The following is a 24,222-nucleotide window of genomic DNA, read 5'->3' on the forward strand; positions in this document are numbered from 1 at the left end:
TTTTTTCACAAGTGAGCCTGAAGCTCCGAGGGGGAAGGGGAAACGGCCTCCGCTTGCCCTAGAGTCACTAAATAAGCTACGCTTCAGAGTATCGACACTGAGATGCCATGTTGTTTCGGATGACCTCCAGCGCCATCCATTTAGCGCTCTTCGAAGTGTTATCGTCTTCCACTGCTGAACTTCACCTTCATCTATTTCTACTGCCAAAATAGAGGTGGGGCTGGAGGTCATCCGAAACAACATGGCGGCTCTTTTTGCCTCAGTGTCGCTACTCTGAAGCGTAGCATATTTAGTGACTCTAGCTTGCCCCTTCTATAAGTTGATGTTGCCCATGGTTTGGTGGTACCTAACAAAATGGGGGTACATGCGGGTGAAATTCCGCAGAATGCCCAGGCTCAGCACTCGGGGATTTATTGGTGCGGAATTTTGTGCCACCTTCTCAGGATTTACGTAATGCTTTCCAATAAATTATTAACATGGCGACACACTCGAAAATATCTTGAACGTAATTTTAATTTTTATTCGGACAGTAATCGCGATTTCCACGTCGTACAATCTCCAGTGAAGAGGTAGCAAGTCAGCTGTCCAGTTCCGCGGTGGGTTCATTTTCGTCAACGTGCATCCCTGGCAGGGGAGACGACGGAAGAGATTCCTGGTCGACTTGGCGAGCTCTGGCCTTGAAGACTTTCCGCTGCCGCATTAGGGATGCCTTCGAAGAAATATTAGTACAGACGCGACAACGAAGCAACTAGCTAACCGTACATAAAAAAGAAGAAGAAAAGATCACAAAAACCTGTCGTAATATGTAATGGGGAAAACACCTGAGAACACCGAAACAAACTCGATCAACGAAGCTGTACAGAGAAAACAAAGAAAATGAAAACAGGAGTTCGACAACAAACGCGACAGTTTGTTATCGGTATGTGTTTGGCAGCTTCAGCCTGGGGCACATTGGGGGCATGACTGTTCGCAGCTACACTGTTATAAAAATAAAGTTTCCGGGTATATATAAACGGCTTGTCCCAGGGCGCATACCTTTTGAGGTGTAAACGGGAAGGTGTAACCTTCCGCAGTGTAGAATATGTTTATACCTCCGTTAAGGTATATTATTTACACCTCAGGGTGCAAACATATACCTCCTTGAGGGTGTATTTCGAAGACTGTCTTACACTTGTGGTAAACGCTAATATTCGATTTGTTTCAGCGTCATATCCAAGTGGGTGTGCCACAAACTAAAGAAAAACGGACAAAATGAACGGTAACGAAACAAGAAAATACCTGGATATATATATGCACGCTTGAACTAAAATCTCACAAAACATGGACATGAATCGTAGGCGAAAGAAATAGCAATAGATGCAATTAGCATCAAATTGGCAACCAACAAGCAGCACCAACGAATAGTAGGAAAAATATTTCCAGGAGCAGTTGGTATTTCCTGGAGAACAGATACATGTACAACGCGCAGCGACTATATACGCATGGTGGAGGCCATCCTTCGCCCGGGAAGCGCAAAGTGAGGAGTTAGTTATTTGGAAAAAATAATAGGTTTCCAGATGTCACTACCCACCGTAATTAGAATGGCACCATATTTAACTGAGTTTATATCGTCACCGCCACAAATTAATGCGATTCCACACTTCGCGGAAGGAAAGGTATACAAAACGCTGCCCCTCAGCTGCCGTGGAAGGTTCTCAGTGATCTATACGTTACGCGTGGTTTAAACAGGGTATAGACAGTGGTAATCAAGTATGTAAATATGCTACTTTAGACCTCATTTGTACTTTTTTTATATACCTTTTATACACCTTTTCTTCTAACAGTGCAGTTGCAAATATTACACGGCACCCCAATGTCGCAGGGACACTGAGCGAGGGATAGAAGAGTATAGACAGGTATGCAGCACCGTATAAACGCCACTGAAATATCAACTGCCATACGATGCAAATTTCCAACTATGGCGAATACTCAGAGCTTTATCTATCGCAATAAACGAGGCTAAATTTTGTTTAATCTAACTGTGAAAATGTTCGTCCGGACGTGCACTTTAGTTTGTTCAACATGCCATTTATATACTGCTCCTGTTCAGGTGGACAATGGACTATTCTAATAAAACAGACAAGGTGGCGTATATGCAGGCAAGCTGGTGGAAGAACTCCATTATGTAAAAGCCTAAGTCTGGGCACACAAGAGTTCGTGTCGTCCCTCTGCGTGCCTAGTAAAATAGTTTCTGCATGTGCGACACCAACCTTAAGGCTGTTCATGAAGAGAAGGAAATCTCCAAGTTCCATGGACCCTCTAGTGGAATCCTCCATCTCCGTCAAGATCGCTTCCAGCACCGCATTGCTGAGGTCTCCCGATGTGGCTAGATCATGCATCCTTTGGTCGTACAGCTCGATGCCTTTCGTGTACCCGCTCTTAAAAGATGCCCGATATAGCTTGGGAACGTAATAGTCAGTCATGATGTATTCCATAGGGTCGTCCACAGTAGCTATGTTTACGATGCATCTGCAACGTGCAGGTCATGCTTACTGGTGTCTATATGCTATACAGTGCGCGACCACGCATTACCTCATCAGAATGCCAAGTACGTTCTCAGGATGGAAACGCTCTCGTAGTATGAAAGGACGCAGAGTTTTCAAGTGCACCAAGCCATCTCCATCTTTGTCCAAGAATGTAAACAGCTTGACGAGGCGGCTGTATTCGTTCGTGTTCAATACGAAGGCTAATTGTTTCCGGCGTGGACGGCATATGGAGAGAGCCATCTCCTCTTCGAGAAACTTAAGAGCTGCGTTGAATTCCTTCTCACGTGTTTCCAGATTCCAGTCCAGTTCTTCAGCCATTATTTCTATGACTCTAGAACGAAAATGTGAGAAGCTTTTGTGAATGTCCTCCGGTCCTCAACGGTCAGCAAGGCCTGACCAGCGACGAAGGCTGAGATTGTTGTATCCGCGAGCGACATTAGTCATGCGTGCCACAAAGGTGAACCGTTCAGCCGATATTTACGTTCCAAAACTAACGTTTGCAATAACGCGTGACCAGGACCCGTCCGTTCCATTCCCCATCGAACGCGTTCTGCCTTCAAACACTACCTACGACATCGTAAGAAAAGTTTCCGTAATTTTACTGCAGAAGTGACGGCTAACTCTTGCCCATATACCTAGCACAAAATCAATTTGGAGTACACACTCTACAGTTCCGGAGAGGCCTTTGGCGTTTAATACCCCTCTAATGTAAGTGGTATAAGTTACGCTTATGGGAGCTGTGCAATGGTGCACTGCGAACGATTATTTTGCAATGACTATATAGGTTACGGCACATATACCGGCAACGAAGTTTACAGTCACTTGCGAGTAAAATTACTGAATTCTTTATTTATTTTTTTTAACAGTGCAGTAAACGACCTTGCACGATGAGATACCGGGCCCGATCCTACGTTCGCGTCGCATATGCATGGTCACTTCCTCCTGTGAGGACTGATTCCGATAATTTTGGAACAGTTATGGGAAAGAAATGAACAGTAAGGTTGTAGTCTTAGTCGTACTATACCAGTGGTAAAATGGTTGTCTAATGTTACTGCTACGGACATATTGTCTTTGACGATACAAGCCTAGTACACCGTACGATGCTGCGATGACTACGTTCACGAACTGCTTACTGGCCTCAAATGCTTCTCATTCCCCAAACCCTTCGCACACCGGATATCCCTTCGCCACACAGAGGCCGTCTCTAGATCACAAATCACGCGGTTGCATTTCTGTCACGTGCTGGTGCACGTATGTGTCAGTTGATGCCTACTGAACGTGCAGCAGTGGCTGATCGCTAGCCATTGCGCATGGATGGACAGTGTGTGGAACCTACCGTGGCAGCATCGTCTCTGCAGCATAAGCATCCTCAAAGGCCGCGCCTAAGCGCCTTGCGATGACGTCTACAGCAGTGATGGCGTACTCACGACGCACAGCGTGCCGCACCTCAGCTTCGATGAATGTTAGACCAGCCACAAGTACCTGGCCGGGACTCTGCGATCTTTTACCCTTCCAGGTGTTGACTGCTATCCGTGCTACATGATGCGCCTCGTCGCCGTAGAGATCCGTTAGGTGCTTCGCTATGTCGGTTGGCAGCCTAGAGAGATAGTGCTCCTACATTCAGTATCGTGGTTGTCGAAGTCGGTGCAATAATAAGCCACATGATATAGTATAATGATGATGAGTTGATGTTTGTGGAAGCGATTTGGATGCGCGATGTGTGTGTGATTGTGTGCCCATGGCTGGTGTAAGATTTACATTGTAAAATTTACAGTAATTGATGTCAGTGACGTTGTGCAGTAGGTAAAAAATAGCTTGAGCAAGTTACAAACTTTAGAGCTACAGTGACTGGTGAAATTTGCCCTTCTAGGACGTGGTAAAACTTCGAGGAAATCCCAGGTGAGGGAGTCTTCAATCCAAACCTATTGTCTCATAGGGGACTTCGATGAAGCCCTCCCTACATAGTTGGATTCTTGAGTGCTTCCTTAGCGAGGGTTGTTCCTCCTTCCTTGTCCATTACGACTTCCTGATAAGATGTCCCACGCGGGGGTTTACCCATGCCCGACAAATTCTTTTCGACATAGTTTTTAGAATGACATTCAAACGAGGTGAGAGCTCGCATAACGCGTTAATTTTTCATCATATTCCTCAACTCCAAGCGACTGCTGAATGACTAATAGCTCTAAGTGCTCCAAGTCGATATCCATTTTTTATCCACCCAACCAGATTTGCGCTCGTGGGTCATCTCACCAAAATAGCCCTTGTACAGTGTAGTACCACAAGTTTCGATTACAAACACTGTTTAAGAGAAAGCAGGTACGTTGTGCGTACGTACGTGCGTTATGTGGAGCACTGCATGTGCGATGTTACTTCGCGGAGGCTTCCATATTCATAGTAATATTGCGAGATTTCAGGTCTACGATGACCTATGGAATACCAAGACGATAGAGAAATTACATTTACCACAGATGTCCTTCGAAGTTTTAGGCACCGACAGCCGCGTTACGACATTCGCACGGTAATATGCTATACTGACGCGGCAGGGAGGCCTTCGGTTGCCTTACGTATGTGTGTATGTTACACATGAGGGCATGGCTACTTCATGAATGTTCGAAGTTCATCGGTGGTCTGGCGCAGAAGCTAGAACCCGGCTGTAATAGGTACTGGAGGGCCTGTGCGGTGCCCGGTCGCACGAGGTGCATGTGCCGTTGCATATCTGTGCCCCTACCAATGACGTATGAGAACGCCACGCAATCAGTGTGAGCTGCCTTAATTGAGCTACAGTCAGTGAAGTAGTGCAAACCGTGAAAGTAACCGCATTCGAATCAGCGGTGGTGCAGCCTTTGTACAACACTTGTGGGGTCCTGCCTGGTACCCTCGTAGGAGGCTAACGCTCCGTACTGGCCTTGGGCGACCGCAAGTCCCCAAGGTCAAGGGAGGACCCCAGGAGGAGAAGGGACACGGGGGAAAAACAACGGGAGAGACAATCAGGCTGTGTGCTTTGGCGGCAAGGATTAAACCATGTAAGTCACATCTCTTGAGTCCGAGTCATTCTTGTTTGACCTAAGGGAACGGCTTTTGGCTATTAGAGCACCCACGGTAGGGTTAAAGCTGACTGGGAGGCTTCAACCCATACACTCGACCCGCGTTCGACTGGAAAAAGTGCGGCGGGAGTGTAGCACGAGTTCTCGGAAGTGCTGCACCTCCTCCAATGGCTGTGTAATATATGTTTCGAGCACCGTGGAGCAGACGACGTAAATAGGGTATAGTTGCGGTTGCAGGCGTTGTCGTATCACAGCGATATGGTTGCTTTTAGAGTAAATTAAACAAGCCTCCTCGGCAGCTCAGTCGGCAACGTGTTGGCATGATGAGCTCAAGATCGCGGGTTCAAACACGGCCGAGGACGGTAGCAATGTGGGGGAGGTAAACGTTGCTTCTAGCACAGTGTGTGCCGTGGTGCTGAGATTTCCAGTGGACGTCAAAAGAACCCCAGCGGGTCGAAATTATCCGCAGTCCTACACTGCTGCACGTGCAGCTTTGCGCCATGCTATAGCCAGAGAAACCTTACGTGGAACATCACGGGCACCATTATTATTATTGTTTTATACGACAACAGTTGCTCAAATGTTGAGGCACAGTGCAGAACTTCAGCGGGGCTCGAAACCGTTATTTTTGGGGGTTCGGTTCAAGTTCCGATTCAAGGTTATCGGTTCGGTTCGGGTTCAGCGCAACCAAAATAACGGTTCGAACCGATATTAATCGGTTCGAACCGGTTTATGTGTGCTGTGCTAATTAGTGTACCACATGTGAAAGGTAGTATCAGGTTCCGGCGATGGCTTGCTCTTCCTTCCTTCCTCTTACTCTCTGCACTTCATAGGAAAACCGCTCGACAAAAATTTACGGAACACGCTCCGGCGCATTCCTCCCTTAGAGTGACACGCTAGCAGCGTATGGTACGGACTTGCAAACAGGTGACTAGGTTACGTAGGCACAAGTCAGTGCGGTCACATTCGTTGCTAGTGTGTCACCCCGCGGAAGGAATGTGCCGGAGCGTGTTCCGTAAACTTTTGTGCAGCACTGTACAAAGAACCATGCAGTTGACAGCAGATCATACATGCAGGCATGCAGTTCATCCCTTACTTTACCGAAAAGTGCTGGGAAATGGCCTATGGGCACCGTGCACTAGCGAGAGGACGCTGCGGTCGCTTGGTCGACAGCGCCACCCGTGGCGATTTCGCGCGTAACGGTCTGGTACTGACGCCGTATCGGCGCCTTCGCGTATGTAGCTTTGGTGCGTACGGGTGTTTTCCCGAATTTTATATATCGGCTTTGGGGCTTTGGACTCATTAACCCGTGAGACTACTTGTGTGGAAGTGGTTTGTCACGTAAAATGTATGCGATGGGGAAGCCTTTTGCACGTGGAACATTATGTGTCTATGCACAATGTGTGACACAGTGTGTAGCGCAAACAAGCGTGTAGTATTCGCGGCCCGTATTTACGTGAAGTTAAGTGCATATTTATCCACAAGGGACTACCAATTATAGACTATACATCACAGACTAGCTACGTCCAGTACCTGCGCTATGAGGACGGAAATCTCGCACTGAAGAATTCACAATAATACAGTCAACAAAAAATTGGAATATACACTACGAAGATAGCGGAAAAAACATTCTCGTTTCTTTCTTATGCATAATCCGTTGACGTGATGATGCACTGTCAGAATAAGTTCCTTAGTCAAATTATTCCCAATCTTCCATCGCTCAAGTCGGATTCCCTTTTAGCCCTTTGTGCCTGCATTTGATGCAAAGTCATAGCAATAAAAATCAATCAGTCAATCAATCAAGATTGTTTCAGGATATAAATAAGGCGTGTTTTTGTTTGAAACTGGATATGTAATGATAATAATATTTTATTAGTGCTAAACAACGACCACAGTGGGCTTAGTATAGGTGAACATAGCGCATCAGACACATTGTCGCAAATTGCGACATAGAAGCAGCCAGAAATATCACGCAAAAGAAACACAAAACATAAACTATGCTAAAAAAAGAATGACAATAATTAAGAAGAAACAGTGAGGTTGCTGTTCGACAAACGCATGATTACTTTTGTGTGTGTTTGCGTGTGTGCGCGCGGACGAATAGGAAGGAGCAAAGAACCACTTGTAAACCGAGATCACAAGATTTGGCAACGATAATAAGATCATAGGGACAGAATGCACCTACATAAAATGATGACGGCTTGCGAAACGCAGCTCGGGGAGGACAAATAACTCCCTGTGTTCGCATGCAAGCTTTATATTGAAGGAAGACGAGGTCCAAATCCAGTCTTGGCCGACACGCCGCAAAATTAGGGTCCAAGTAAAAGAGATAAATACTGTACGACATATGGCAGACACTAATTTTAGCCAAGCTCCACGATGTTCATTGGCAACTTTTTCATGTCAGTTGCTGTGCTATAAGTCCGCATCGTGATGCTCAACTGGTCATTGACAAATATACTAAATGCAAGGAATGAGTTCTAAGTTTGAAACAACGGATTTGAGCGGCACGTTGGGTGGATTGCCGTGAAAGCGCTCTCTCAAATACGGGATCGGCGGGACGATACAGCGAGAAGGACGAAAACTTTACGGCAAGTTGCCTCTCTTTCACAGTAACTTGGTTGTCGTGGCAGATTACCACATAGAAATAGTTTCCATTTTGTCTTCTCCTTTGGCTTTCTATGCAGGCAGCTTCAAATCGCTCTTTTCGAACGACGAAACTAGCACAGCACTGCTAGACGCTGCTGGCTGGTACCAGGGCATTACGCCGCGTTTCCCCTCGAGGGGCCACTGCCGTCGATAGAAAACTCTAGCGCACAGTGCCCATAGCATGCCATTGAACCCCCATTGCAAAAGGCTATCGCCAATTTCTAAAGCAAAAAGAGAAGAAAGCGGTCACATGGTAGATAGGAATATCCCAAAGTCCCATGCCCAGGCCGGCACGCTGCTCCCCGTTGAAAAGAGGGAGAGAGGCTGCTCCTGTATTTCCTTCCTCCATGCTCTGGACCACACGCCAACCTCTTTCCCGTGGTCGCTAGAGGTCTGCGTTACTTGTGTATGTCACTGTGAACTATTAAAATTTATGTCGCGTTCACACTGCGACGCTGAATGGAAGGAAGCAGCCGAGGCAACAATGCAAAGTGTAGCTGTCGTGTAGCACATCTTTTTTTTTACACCTCGAGTCACAAAAATGGATGTGGTGAACCCTTTGGAGGTGAGGCTGTAGGAGTTGCACGGACTCACTATTTGTTGGTTTATCAATTTGTGCGCTGTATGAATTCGGCAAGGTTCGGAGCGATGCAGGGAGCTGGTGCGCGGCAGCCCAGTGGGAAGGTATGGGCATTTTTGCCGTCTGGCGAACCGGCTACCGCACCATATTTTTTCGGTTCAGTTCCGGTTCGTTCAAGGGGAGAGAAAAAATGTTTACGGTTCGGTTCGGCAAAAAATAACGTTTTTTTTTTGCGGTTTTCGATTGCGGTTCAGTTCCGGTTTCGACCCCTGTGCAGAAGTGCATGACAAACGATCTGAGGCTTACACTTTTCTTGAGGCCTGGTGTAGTCGAACGAGGACACAAGTTGTCGTGTACCCCATTTGCACTTCTTTACACTGCTCCGTGCACTTTTTGACGAATCAAAGACAGTTCTTGTCTCCAGTCCAAAACCATCGATGGACCTTTTCTCGGACGCGTCCGTTATCAGCAGGCACTAGAACGCTTTGTTTGTGTCGTCGATTATGTGTCGCATTTGCGCGACGCGTGCCCAGTTATATTAAGACATTTACCTGTTTACATATTAAGTGAGCTGACTACACATACAAACGTGCGAAAGTTATTTGTCGGTATTTGAAGCGAGCTATGCATTGTGCGAGAATGAGTTATTGCGTTTCGCATCTGTCACACGCGCCCGCATACTCAGACCTGATTGGTCTGGACCGACATATCACATCGTTCTCAACTTCGTGTACACATTGCTGTGCTGTACATCCAATTCCTACGTGAATATACCTAAGGCAGCTTACTTATATTTCTTGATGAGTTGTATGTACAACGTAGGCATCCAATTAGCGCTTCCGAGCAGTTTTAGCGACTTGGTGTTGCAAGGGGATTTGGGAACGAGGCTTGGGCAACTGGAAATAGCGGTGTCGAGCACCGTCTCCGAGAGATGGCGGTAATCGTTCCATGCTCCACCGGCTATGCTCACAATACCGCTTGGGCTGACTTCAATCATAGGCTTTTCGCGCCCAGTGTGTGAGACCTGCACTGATGTGACTGTATTCCAAGCAGAAAGGACCTAAAGGAACAATATGATTTAATTATCTGGGAATGTCGTAGGCATGGCGGTGCTGAGGGCAGTCCGAAAGGAATTGCTTATCGCGAAATAGCATAATTGTACCAATAGTTGACTACTAATGTAAAACAATGTTCCACTACAAGGACTTCGTGAGGTACTGTTGGGGACACGGGTAGCTAAAATCGCCTGTCAGTACTTCACCGTCCCATATCACCTCGGTTGCGCTTGAAAGTGTTGTGCGTATTGTATTTGAAGGTGGACCGTGTGCAGCACGTGTTTACTACTCGAAAGAAATAGTCTTGCAACACCTAAAGATTTGGGATGCGATACACCACAAAATGTTGATTTTAGACAATCGTGTCCCCTAGAGTACGTCTTCGGTCAAAAATGCGCAATAAGCCTACACACGGGTGATATCACCACTTTTGTACTGGAACAGCCCTATTTGTGCAGTGGAAAGGAACTGCACGCGCTGGCACACTTCTGGATTGCAATAAGATGCCTACCGGCGTTTAAGCCAGGCGGTAACCGGTATTCAACACAGTACAGTCGATGCCTCACGCACGACGTGCATACAGTGTGTGTCCTGCCGAGGGGGTACCGTCATCGGACACCAATAAGGGAAACGCTACAACGTGCGCCTATGCAATAGGCTCCTACCTCACTGAGGTCAGCCATGGCGAGACTGCTGTCTGTGACATCATTCCAGTCCTGAAGAAGTCCAGCAATGTCCTTCACAGAAGGAATATTAGTGTCGGTTCGCTCCAGTTTCCTGTGAGCACCAGCCACCAGGTTTCCAACACGGAATGGCGTCGATAAAATGACAGTCTCCGCTGGGGCTTGACGGTGCGTGAACATTATTCCCGTGGAGATGTGACCGTAGTACTTTGGCAAGACTAGGTATGTGCTGAGTATGGGATTGGTGATGGGCTGTATGCTATTACCATCCATTGAACGCAGTATGTCAACATTGTTGCCCGTTGCATTGATGACACATTTCGCATTGATGGCCCAGGCGCTACCCGAGACTTCGTCCCGAACTATTGCGCCGGTGGTACGGTTCATGTTGTCCTTGAGGAATCTTTGAACACCAACGTAGTTGGCGACCACAGCTCCGAGACGGGCGGCAGTAAGCACGAGCGTGATATTCATGCGGATGTCGTCAATCAAGGCATCGTGTATAATAATCGCTCCGCGCAAGTTTTCCTTTTTCAGGAGCGGGAACGTCCGTAGTATCTGGAAAAGACGAGGTAACACTTGAAGTCCTCCAAGGACCTTGAAGGGTACAGTCAGAGGTACAAAACATCGTGGCCATCGATCGGTGCTACAGATGGAATGTGGAGTCAAGGAGGCTTGTTGCTCCTTGTTCCTGTACTATAGAAATGCACAAATTTGTTTACGGAGTCCGGGTACCGCTACAACCAGGACCTTTACGATACTGCGACGGGCATCAAGCTCAGTTACCATGGAGCCTAAAAGCACTTCCAGCTAACCATATTATTCTGAACGATATGGTTCTTTCCGCGATTTCTTGAAAATAGGAGGCGCACGCCTTTTTGACACGCTTCGCATTTCTTGGCCACATAAGGGCGTACGCCCCGCTTTCCTTAAATCATAAGTGACAACGGTAACGATAACGGTATCATGCAGTGTTATGGTTGGCTCTAAGGGTATCATACCTCACCATCTCACACCAAGCCTTTCTGACCCGAAACTTTTACTCGCTAACCAACAAAGGAAAACACGCGTTGGTCCGGTGAAGCACTTGTGCACTTTGTGCTTTGTACCTACCTTAGGTTTACTAACCCACTGTGACTTGCTCAGTGGCGGATCCCTGAAGACATACCAATGAGTTTTGAAGTAGATCCACATTTGAATAGCTTTCTTCCAGTCATACACAGGAATCACAATAGGTATGCGGTAACAAAGGTGCGGCGCATTGTTGAACATCGCACTTCTTTCTTCAATCATTGTTTTGTTTCCACGAAATAGCTTCATGTGGAACGCGACCATTGGCTCCTGGTAGCCTCGGGGAGTGGCAGGCAAGAGCTTCGTTCCCCGTGTCGATGCACCGCTGCCAAAGTCTCCAATGTCGACGAGCGCAGTCAGAAGCCCTCTTGCCGCCGCGTCGACAGCTATGCCGCACGCTATGGCACCACCGCCAACGATGAGCACGTCGAACTCTGGAACTGTTCGTAGTTTGCCAATTTGCTCTGCTCGTGTGGGAAGGTGCTGGTGGGAAGCCGGCTGTGGTTCTAGTGACGACGCAGGTGGTGACAGTCGCTGCTGTGAAGTTTGACCGGCGAAGAGTGTTTCGGTAGGACTGGTGAGGGCGTAGAGAATGGCCCCCGTTCCGGCGGCTACAGTGCTAACTCTGGCAATGGCCTGTAGAGCCATGGTCTGCCTACGTTTGTTTTCACAAAGGAGTGATATTACACAGAAATGCGTAGAATTTTCGGGATCACATTTTGTGCAGAGCAGCTGCCGCGCGAATCATATGGCTATTCACTTGAGACGTTAAATTCCTGCAAGCACTCATCAAGTTCCTGTGCTTGTCGAATGGGAAGTAGTCGACGTGAAGATTTTAACTACTGTGTACGGCTGTGTACGGCTGTATTTTCCTGCTGTGATGGACATTTACTTTCGGGTATTATGTTGGCCGAAGGTTCAGACGAAAATAGTTTTAGCACACATCAAACCGGTAGACTAGAGCACCGAGGTCGCCGGCGCGTATCCCGTGGTATGGTATAGCAGTTCTGTCCGCGAGCTCGAAGCACGACACCACGCCACTGGTCTCATTAATAGCTGTGTGTGTGACACTACCCTGATCTCTTGTGCAGGGGCATCCCACATACAGTGGACAGGACGAATGCTCAAACCAGTAATGTTAGTCAAACCAACAATTCAGTCTAGATTGCTGGTTTGCCCTGTCCACTTTATGTATGCCTGGTCTCCCTGCACCCCAGACCCAGGGTAATGTTACAGACAGCTAACTTACGCAAGCTCGCTTGCATTTTATCCCTGTGTTACACCTGATTAATAGCTTTGTCCACGCGGTAGTCTGGTGTTTGGGGGCGGTACGGGTGTTTTTCCTGATCGTGGTACAGGTCCCGACAAAAATTTACGGAACACCGAGCGACATATTTCTTCACAGGAACGACACCCTATTACCAGCAAACTGAAGTGGACACACTCAGACGTGCAAGGAATATCCAGTCACTTGTCTTAGTATATCTGCCCAGATTTGCTGCAAAGGTGTCGCTCCGGTGAAGATATACGCCACATCGGTGTTCAGTAAAGTTTTGTCGGGATTTGAACTATGTTCCATTGCCAATCGTGTCGAATGACCAATGGGAGCCCAAGGCTGTGCGGATATTGATATGATCCCTAGCGCCAGAGACGTTTTGACGGACAGCCACCACCGAACCACTCGTCACGAATCCAATGGAAGCGACATAGTATAGCTACAGGAGCCTGGCGGTTCAAGGGAATCTAATCTAATTTGAATCTAGAAAAATTGAGCACATAGCAAACATTTCCTCATCTAAGTTACGCCGAGTAACTTATTTCCTTGCCTTTATTCCCCATTCATTATTTATTGCCACGCATTACAGGCATTCCAATATGAGGACAACACAAACCGCTCTCTTCTATAGCTCCCAAAGTGTCTGAGCAGTTTATCCGAACGTGTACAAGCTGTTTATTTTCAGCAAAACATACTCTTTCTCTCAATTTTCTAGTTGTTGTTTTTGTTTTTTGTTTTTCAGTTTTGGTCGTGGTCGACAGGGAGCCTTGCGGGGCCCCGTACCGCGTTACTCTGAACTGTCATCCAAGCAGGCAGGCTAACACGGGACAAGGAAGAAAAAACACGCACGCACGCACGCGCATACACCAACTGTTTTTCTTCCTTGTCCCGTGTGAACCCTTGGCTGCTTGGATTACAATTAAGTATTATATACCATCTAGCCTGCCACACGACTCTCGTGTAGTTACATCGAACGAATTTTGAAGCTTAATGCCGCACATGCCGAAGTTCGATAACGAACCGCAGACACAGCCGCACCAGAGGCATGTCGCCTTTTGAAAACAGGCTTGCAACAGGATCCATTTGCCGCTGGAATGCCTGTTGCGCTTTGTCCACAAATAGGCATTTACGAATATCTGACCTCGAAGGCTCACAAGGAAGCAAAAGGATAGCACGCAATAAGATCCCATCTAAGATATCCCGCAGAACCCGTAAATGAAACGCCGTCCGTTCAAAATTGATCGACATGCGCATGGTAGTCTTGGGAGTTCTCCTATTCCGAGGTTGCAATAAAACGTTTCAATTCCCTGTGTGGATTCCTCTGTCGTTGAGGCAGCAACAAGGTCAAACGTCAGCGAAATATCGTGACCGTTACGGAATTTCTGTAGTTGATTCTCTAGCTGCGACTTTAAAACAAGGATGCAATGTTTCCGGAGGACTGCTGTGCTTACCTTATTGTGTTTGGCTTTCTCGATGTGTTCGCGACCTAACCTATTGTCACTTGTCACGTTCGCCGTAACAGAACGTGGAAAAACCGGCACGATGAATCTTCTTCCTCCTCGAGGAATGAAACGAAAGCACAAGAAAATGGTGCTACAAACAATAATAATAATAATTCGGGGCTTTACGTTGCGAGAATGCTACAAACAACAACAAAGAACAAAGCACAAAGCACGGATGGTAGTCGTAACGAAGATAAATGCTTCGTTCCCTTTCCATAAAAGGCATAGCGTACCAACACGACTAAAGGTTGTATCGGTTCATCTATAGGGTATATGTCCTGGGATCAGTCTCCAGATGAAGTTTCTCGAAAGTATGAAATCCCGGCAGTTAGTGCCCGGAGAGGCCAACAGCAGTGGCCGAGTGACCAAGCTGAAGGAGTCTGCAAAATGCTTTATCTCGCTGCCACATCGAGAGCACTTGGTTAACAGATAATCGACGTCTTGTATGACGACACATTCTTGGAATTTATGCAGGAAGTGGCAACTGTAAATGCATGTTAGTCCAATTAAGCATGCGTAAAGTTGCCATAGTTGTCGCGGTTGGCATGGCGGTAAAATTTCTTGACGGCTGGCATTGCTCAGTAGGAACTTTGCACTGCAAGGGCGAAGCCCATCGAGTTCGACTCATAAATCTAAGGCTTAATAACCGTTTGTACGGGTATTAAAATGAACAACTGAACGTGCGTGTGAAGAACCCATAGGCACGAGAAAAGCCACTGGAACGGCTGAAACAAGTTAAGTATGCTGAATTCCCTACTCATCTCCGGCATGAGCAGGATGAAAAGTAGTTGCAAGAGGACACATGGGTACCATACAGCAGCAATTTCCAGGCTTACCTGACGCTGAATCATATTAAATTGTATGCTTTCGTGGAGCGCTCTTAGGCAATACCACCTAGATACAAAGCCTGATTGTTTCAGCGACGTGACGTAACAATTAAGAGTCAGTGATTCAAAACTGTGCTTTCAGCTGTCGTAGCTATGGAAACGATCCGCCATCAGCCGCAAGAGGTGCCACTAGTAGCCACAGAAAGCGTTGTGTATTAAAATCTTCGGAGGCGATAGGCTGTCATCATGGCTGGCTGCTGCGATTGGCTGAATTTGTATGTCTACGTGTGAAGGAGTGAGAGGAGGCATTAAGCAGGACTTGTGTACCTGTGTGTTGGTGTCTTAGGCCCCTTCCCCTGTACACATTCATAGCGTGAAAGGAAAGATGTTGCTATGCCAGGCCCCAAATTTAGAGGAGCCGTAAAGTCAAGGATAACCACAACGTTTCAAGGTACCATCATGTAGAACTTGGCTGTGTGATCGATCACACACACACAAGTCATCACCTTTCAGTTCTTCATACTTATCGCACTAATTAGTTTTGACACTTTTCTGAAAAGTGGCGACCCTCAACGTTCGCAAAGGACAAAGTTGGAGTCGGCCCCGGATTGGCGGACATACATCACGTGATATTGAAGTACAACGTAACGCATTGAGACAGGTGGCTAATTACCATTGGACCTTTTTTGAAGAACAACAGCAATTCTTGAAAAGTTCGGTTCGGAAAAAGTGCGGCCTCCACAGGTGGCGCCGTCACCGTGGAACACTGATGTCTCGCTGAGACACACTGTTAGCGCCGACACAAGATCATGTCACTTCCCAGCACCGGGCTTACGAGCTTCAAGTAGAGCTAAACAGCTGTGCTCGGCTGGGAATACATGATCAACTTATAAACATATGCTCAACGTGCAGCCACAGAGCTTTGGCTATTTTTCCTTTGTATATGTACTTGCTGGCTTGCACTGCGGCCTCCACAGGCTGCGCCGTTAGCGTGGAACACTGATGTCTCGCTAAGACACACTGTCAGCGCCGACGCAAGATCATGTCATTTCCCAGCGCCGGGCTTACGAGCTCCAAGTAGAGCTAAACAGCTGTGCTCGGTTGGGAATACACGATCAACTTATATGCTCAACGTGCAGCCACAGAGCTTTGGCTATTTTTTCTTTGTATGTGTACTTTCTGGCTTGCACTGCGGCCTCCACAGGCTGCGCCGTTAGCGTGGAACACTGATGTCTCGCTAAGACACACTGTCAGCGCCGACGCAAGATCATGTCACTTCCCAGCACCGGGCTTACGAGCTCCAAGTAGAGCTAAACAGCTGTGCTCGGCTGGGAATACATGATCAACTTATAAACATATGCTCAACGTGCAGCCACAGAGCTTTGGCTATTTTTCCTTTGTATATGTACTTGCTGGCTTGCACTGTGGCCTCCACAGGCTGCGCCGTTAGCGTGGAACACTGATGTCTCGCTAAGACACACTGTCAGCGCCGACGCAAGATCATGTCACTTCCCAGCACCGGGCTTACGAGCTCCAAGTAGAGCTAAACAGCTGTGCTCGGCTGGGAATACATGATCAACTTATAAACATATGCTCAACGTGCAGCCACAGAGCTTTGGCTATTTTTCCTTTGTATATGTACTTGCTGGCTTGCACTGTGGCCTCCACAGGCTGCGCCGTTAGCGTGGAACACTGATGTCTCGCTAAGACACACTGTCAGCGCCGACGCAAGATCATGTCACTTCCCAGCACCGGGCTTACGAGCTCCAAGTAGAGCTAAACAGCTGTGCTCGGCTGGGAATACATGATCAACTTATAAACATATGCTCAACGTGCAGCCACAGAGCTTTGGCTATTTTTCCTTTGTATATGTACTTGCTGGCTTGCACTGCGGCCTCCACAGGCTGCGCCGTTAGCGTGGAACACTGATGTCTCGCTAAGACACACTGTCAGCGCCGACGCAAGATCATGTCATTTCCCAGCGCCGGGCTTACGAGCTCCAAGTTGAGCTAAACAGCTGTGCTCGGTTGGGAATACACGATCAACTTATATGCTCAACGTGCAGCCACAGAGCTTTGGCTATTTTTTCTTTGTATGTGTACTTTCTGGCTTGCACTGCGGCCTCCACAGGCTGCGCCGTTACCGTGGAACACTGATGTTTCGCTGAGACACACTGTTAGCGCCGACATAAGATCATGTCACTTCCCAGCGCCGGGCTTACGAGCTCCAAGAAGAGCTAAACAGCTGTGCTCGGCTGGGAATACATGATCAACTTATAAACATATGCTCAACGTGCAGCCACAGAGCTTTGGCTATTTTTCCTTTGTATATGTACTTGCTGGCTTGCACTGCGGCCTCCACAGGCTGCGCCGTTAGCGTGGAACACTGATGTCTCGCTAAGACACACTGTCAGCGCCGACGCAAGATCATGTCACTTCCCAGCACCGGGCTTACGAGCTCCAAGTAGAGCTAAACAGCTGTGCTCGGCTGGGAATACATGATCAACTTATAAACATATGCTCAACGTGCAGCCACAGAGCTTTGGCTATTTTTCCTTTGTATATGTACTTGCTGGCTTGCACTGTGGCCTCCACAGGCTGCGCCGTTAGCGTGGAACACTGATGTCTCGCTAAGACACACTGTCAGCGCCGACGCAAGATCATGTCACTTCCCAGCACCGGGCTTACGAGCTCCAAGTAGAGCTAAACAGCTGTGCTCGGCTGGGAATACATGATCAACTTATAAACATATGCTCAACGTGCAGCCACAGAGCTTTGGCTATTTTTCCTTTGTATATGTACTTGCTGGCTTGCACTGTGGCCTCCACAGGCTGCGCCGTTAGCGTGGAACACTGATGTCTCGCTAAGACACACTGTCAGCGCCGACGCAAGATCATGTCACTTCCCAGCACCGGGCTTACGAGCTCCAAGTAGAGCTAAACAGCTGTGCTCGGCTGGGAATACATGATCAACTTATAAACATATGCTCAACGTGCAGCCACAGAGCTTTGGCTATTTTTCCTTTGTATATGTACTTGCTGGCTTGCACTGCGGCCTCCACAGGCTGCGCCGTTAGCGTGGAACACTGATGTCTCGCTAAGACACACTGTCAGCGCCGACGCAAGATCATGTCATTTCCCAGCGCCGGGCTTACGAGCTCCAAGTAGAGCTAAACAGCTGTGCTCGGTTGGGAATACACGATCAACTTATATGCTCAACGTGCAGCCACAGAGCTTTGGCTATTTTTTCTTTGTATGTGTACTTTCTGGCTTGCACTGCGGCCTCCACAGGCTGCGCCGTTACCGTGGAACACTGATGTTTCGCTGAGACACACTGTTAGCGCCGACATAAGATCATGTCACTTCCCAGCGCCGGGCTTACGAGCTCCAAGAAGAGCTAAACAGCTGTGCTCGGCTGGGAATACATGATCAACTTATAAACATATGCTCAACGTGCAGCCACAGAGCTTTGGCTATTTTTCCTTTGTATATGTACTTGCTGGCTTGCACTGCGGCCTCCACAGGCTGCGCCGTTAGCGTGGAACACTGATGTCTCGCTAAGACACACTGTCAGCGCCGACGCAAGATCATGTCACTTCCCAGCACCGGGCTTACGAGCTCCAAGTAGAGCTAAACAGCTGTGCTCGGCTGGGAATACATGATCAACTTATAAACATAGGCTCAACGTGCAGCCACAGAGCTTTGGCTATTTTTCCTTTATATATGTACTTGCTGGCTTGCACTGCGGCCTCCACAGGCTGCGCCGTTAGCGTGGAACACTGATGTCTCGCTAAGACACACTGTCAGCGCCGACGCAAGATCATGTCATTTCCCAGCGCCGGGCTTACGAGCTCCAAGTAGAGCTAAACAGCTGTGCTCGGTTGGGAATACACGATCAACTTATATGCTCAACGTGCAGCCACAGAGCTTTGGCTATTTTTTCTTTGTATGTGTACTTTCTGGCTTGCACTGCGGCCTCCACAGGCTGCGCCGTTACCGTGGAACACTGATGTTTCGCTGAGACACACTGTTAGCGCCGACATAAGATCGTGTCACTTCCCAGCGCCGGGCTGATGAGCTCCAAGTAGAGCGAAACAGATGTACTCGGCTGGGAATGCACGATCAATTTATAAACATATGCTCAACGTGCAGCCACAGAGCTTTGGCTATTTTTCCTTTGTATATGTACTTGCTGGCTTATACTGCGTTCTCCACAGGCGGCGCGCCGTCACCGTGGAACAACTGATGTCTCGCTGAGTCACACTGTTAGCGCCGACACAAGATCGTGTCACTTCCCAGCGCCGTGCTTACGAGCTCCAAGTAGAGCGAAACAGCTGTCCTCGGCTGGGAAAACACGATCAACTTATAAACACTATGCTCAACGAGCAGCCAGAGAGCTTTGGCTATTTTTCCTTCGTCTATGTACTTGCTGGCTTGCACTGCGTTCTCCACAAGCGGCGCCGTCACAGTGGAACACTGATGTCTCGCTGAGACACACTGTTAGCGCCGATACAAGATCGTGTCACTTCCCAGCGCCGTGCTTACGAGCTCCAAGTAGAGCGAAACAGCTGTCCTCGGCTGGGAAAACACGATCAACTTATAAACACTATGCTCAACGAGCAGCCAGAGAGCTTTGGCTATTTTTCCTTTGTATATGTACTTGCTGGCTTGCACTGCGTTCTCCACAGGCGGCGCGCCGTCACCGTGGAACAACTGATGTCTCGCTGAGACACACTGTTAGCGCCGACACAAGATCGTGTCACTTCCCAGCGCCGTGCTTACGAGCTCCAAGTAGAGCGAAACAGCTGTCCTCGGCTGGGAAAACACGATCAACTTATAAACACTATGCTCAACGAGCAGCCAGAGAGCTTTGGCTATTTTTCCTTTGTATATGTACTTGCTGGCTTGCACTGCGTTCTCCACAAGCGGCGCCGTCACAGTGGAACACTGATGTCTCGCTGAGACGCACTGTTAGCGCCGATACAAGATCGTGCCACTTCCCAGCGCCGAGCTGACGAGCTGCAAGTAGAGCGAAACAGCTGTCCTCGGCTTGGAATGCACGATCAACTTATTAACATATGCTCAACGAGCAGCCAGAGAGCTATGGTATTTTTCCTTTGCATATGTACTTGCTGGCTTGCACTGCGGCCTCCACAGGCTGCGCCGTCACCGTGGAACACTGATGTCTCTCTGAGACACACTGTTAGCGCCGATACAAGATCGTGCCACTTCCCAGCGCCGGGCTGACGAGCTCCAAGTAGAGCGAAACAGCTGTACTCGGCTGGGAATGCACGATCAACTTATAAACATATGCTCAACGAGCAGTCAGAGAGCTTTGGCTATTTTCTTTTTGTATATGTACTTGCTGGCTTCCACTGCGGCCTCCACAGGCTGCGCCGTCACCGTGGACCTCTGATGTCTCGCTGAGACACACTGTTAGCGCCGACACAAGATCATGTCACTTCCCAGCACCGGGCTTACGAGCTCCAAGTAGAGCTAAACAGCTGTGCTCGGCTGGGAATACATGATCAACTTATAAACATAGGCTCAACGTGCAGCCACAGAGCTTTGGCTATTTTTCCTTTATATATGTACTTGCTGGCTTGCACTGCGGCCTCCACAGGCTGCGCCGTTAGCGTGGAACACTGATGTCTCGCTAAGACACACTGTCAGCGCCGACGCAAGATCATGTCATTTCCCAGCGCCGGGCTTACGAGCTCCAAGTAGAGCTAAACAGCTGTGCTCGGTTGGGAATACACGATCAACTTATATGCTCAACGTGCAGCCACAGAGCTTTGGCTATTTTTTCTTTGTATGTGTACTTTCTGGCTTGCACTGCGGCCTCCACAGGCTGCGCCGTTACCGTGGAACACTGATGTTTCGCTGAGACACACTGTTAGCGCCGACATAAGATCGTGTCACTTCCCAGCGCCGGGCTGATGAGCTCCAAGTAGAGCGAAACAGATGTACTCGGCTGGGAATGCACGATCAATTTATAAACATATGCTCAACGTGCAGCCACAGAGCTTTGGCTATTTTTCCTTTGTATATGTACTTGCTGGCTTATACTGCGTTCTCCACAGGCGGCGCGCCGTCACCGTGGAACAACTGATGTCTCGCTGAGTCACACTGTTAGCGCCGACACAAGATCGTGTCACTTCCCAGCGCCGTGCTTACGAGCTCCAAGTAGAGCGAAACAGCTGTCCTCGGCTGGGAAAACACGATCAACTTATAAACACTATGCTCAACGAGCAGCCAGAGAGCTTTGGCTATTTTTCCTTCGTCTATGTACTTGCTGGCTTGCACTGCGTTCTCCACAAGCGGCGCCGTCACAGTGGAACACTGATGTCTCGCTGAGACACACTGTTAGCGCCGATACAAGATCGTGTCACTTCCCAGCGCCGTGCTTACGAGCTCCAAGTAGAGCGAAACAGCTGTCCTCGGCTGGGAAAACACGATCAACTTATAAACACTATGCTCAACGAGCAGCCAGAGAGCTTTGGCTATTTTTCCTTCGTCTATGTACTTGCTGGCTTGCACTGCGTTCTCCACAAGCGGCGCCGTCACAGTGGAACACTGATGTCTCGCTGAGACACACTGTTAGCGCCGATACAAGATCGTGTCACTTCCCAGCGCCGTGCTTACGAGCTCCAAGTAGAGCGAAACAGCTGTCCTCGGCTGGGAAAACACGATCAACTTATAAACACTATGCTCAACGAGCAGCCAGAGAGCTTTGGCTATTTTTCCTTTGTATATGTACTTGCTGGCTTGCACTGCGTTCTCCACAAGCGGCGCCGTCACAGTGGAACACTGATGTCTCGCTGAGACGCACTGTTAGCGCCGATACAAGATCGTGCCACTTCCCAGCGCCGAGCTGACGAGCTGCAAGTAGAGCGAAACAGCTGTCCTCGGCTTGGAATGCACGATCAACTTATTAACATATGCTCAACGAGCAGCCAGAGAGCTATGGTATTTTTCCTTTGCATATGTACTTGCTGGCTTGCACTGCGGCCTCCACAGGCTGCGCCGTCACCGTGGAACACTGATGTCTCTCTGAGACACACTGTTAGCGCCGATACAAGATCGTGCCACTTCCCAGCGCCGGGCTGACGAGCTCCAAGTAGAGCGAAACAGCTGTACTCGGCTGGGAATGCACGATCAACTTATAAACATATGCTCAACGAGCAGTCAGAGAGCTTTGGCTATTTTCTTTTTGTATATGTACTTGCTGGCTTCCACTGCGGCCTCCACAGGCTGCGCCGTCACCGTGGACCTCTGATGTCTCGCTGAGACACACTGTTAGCGCCGACACAAGATCATGTCACTTCCCAGCGCCGGGCTGACGAGCTCCAAGTAGAGCGAAACAGCTGTACTCGGCTGGGAATGCACGATCAATTTATAAACATATGCTCACCGAGCAGCCAGAGAGGTTTGGCTATTTTTCCTTTGCATATGTACTTGCTGGCTTGCACTGCGTTCTCCACAGGCGGAGCGCCGTCACCGTGGAACAGTGATGTCTCGCTGAGACACACTGTTAGCGCCGACACAGGATCGTGTCACTTCCCAGCGCCGGGCTGACGAGCTCCAAGTAGAGCGAAACAGCTGTACTCGGCTGGGAATGCATGATCAACTTATAAACATACGCTCACCGAGCAGCCACAGAATTTTGGCTATTTTTCCTTTGTATATGTACTTGCTGGCTTGCACTGCTGCCTCCACAGGCTGCGCCGTCACCGTGGAACACTGATGTCTCGCTGAGACACACTGTTAGCGCCGACACAGGATCTTGTCACTTCCCAGCGCCGGGCTGACGAGCTCCAAGTAGAGCGAAACAGCTGTCCTCGGCTGGGAATGCACGATCAACTTATAAACATATGCTCAACGTGCAGCTACAGAGCTTCGGTTATTTTTCATTTGTATATGTACTTGCTGGCTTGCACTGCGGCCTTCACAGGCAGCGCCGTCACCGTGGAACGCTGATGCCTCGCCAGGGCACACTGTTAGCGCCGACCCAAGATCGTGTAACTTCCCTGCGCCGGGCTGAAGAGCTCCAAGTAGAGCGAAACAGCTGTCCTCGGCTGGGAGTGCGCGATTAAATTACAAACATATGCTTAACGTGCAGCTACAGAGCTTAGGCTACTTTTCATTTGTATATGTACTTGCTGGCTTCCACTGCGACCTCCACAGGCAGCGCCGTCACCGTGGAACGCTGATGTCTCTCTGAGACACACTGTTAGCGCCGACCCAAGATCGTATCACTTCCCTGCGCCGGGCTGAAGAGCTCCAAGTAGAGCGAAACAGCTGTCCTCGGCTGGGAGTGCACGATCAGATTACAAACATGTGCTCAACGTGCAGCTACAGAGCTTAGGCTACTTTTCATTTGTATATCTACTTCCTGGCTTGCACTGCGGCCTCCACAGGTGACGCCGTCACCGTGGAACACTGATGCCTCGCCGAGGCACACTGCTAGCGCCGACCCAAGATCGTGTCCCTTCCCTGCGCCGGGCTGAAGAGCTCTAAGTAGGGAAACAGCTGTCCTCGGCTGGGAGTGCACGATCAATTTATAAACATATGCTCAACGTGCAGCTACAGAGCTTCGGCTATTTTTCATTTGTATATGTACTTGCTGGCTTGCACTGCGACCTCCACAGGTGACGCCGTCACCGTGGAACACTGATGCCTCGCCGAGGCACACTGTTAGCGCCGACCCAAGATCGTGTCGCTTCCTTGCGCCGGGCTGACGAGCTCCAAGTAGAGCGAAACAGCTGTCCTTGGCTGGGTGTGCACGATCAACTTATAAACATATGCTCAACGTGCAGCTACAGAGCTTCGGCTATTTTTCATTTGTATATGTACTTGCTGGCTTGCACTGCGACCTCCACAGGTGACGCCGTCACCGTGGAACACTGATGCCTCACCGAGGCACACTGTTAGCGCCGACCCAAGATCGTGTCGCTTCCTTGCGCCGGGCTGACGAGCTCCAAGTAGAGCGAAACAGCTGTCCTCGGCTGG

General features: G+C 48.9%; 1 protein-coding gene across 1 annotated transcript; it reads right to left on the reverse strand.

The window, feature by feature from the left end:
* Window positions 1-495: 495 nt before the first annotated feature.
* On the reverse strand, window positions 496-14,438 carry LOC135385409 (probable glycerol-3-phosphate dehydrogenase, mitochondrial). The gene is made up of 8 exons (XM_064614705.1): window positions 14,335-14,438; window positions 11,650-12,262; window positions 10,519-11,094; window positions 9,587-9,858; window positions 3,862-4,122; window positions 2,572-2,856; window positions 2,250-2,508; window positions 496-709 (listed from the first exon to the last, which is right to left on the reverse strand). Exons 2-8 carry the CDS (start codon window positions 12,253-12,255, stop codon window positions 578-580), a joined length of 2,391 nt encoding a protein of 796 aa, XP_064470775.1. The 5' UTR covers window positions 12,256-12,262; window positions 14,335-14,438; the 3' UTR covers window positions 496-577.
* Window positions 14,439-24,222: the final 9,784 nt, after the last annotated feature.

Source organism: Ornithodoros turicata, chromosome 2 (assembly GCF_037126465.1).
Source record: "Ornithodoros turicata isolate Travis chromosome 2, ASM3712646v1, whole genome shotgun sequence".
NCBI classification, from domain to species: Eukaryota; Metazoa; Arthropoda; class Arachnida; order Ixodida; family Argasidae; genus Ornithodoros; species Ornithodoros turicata.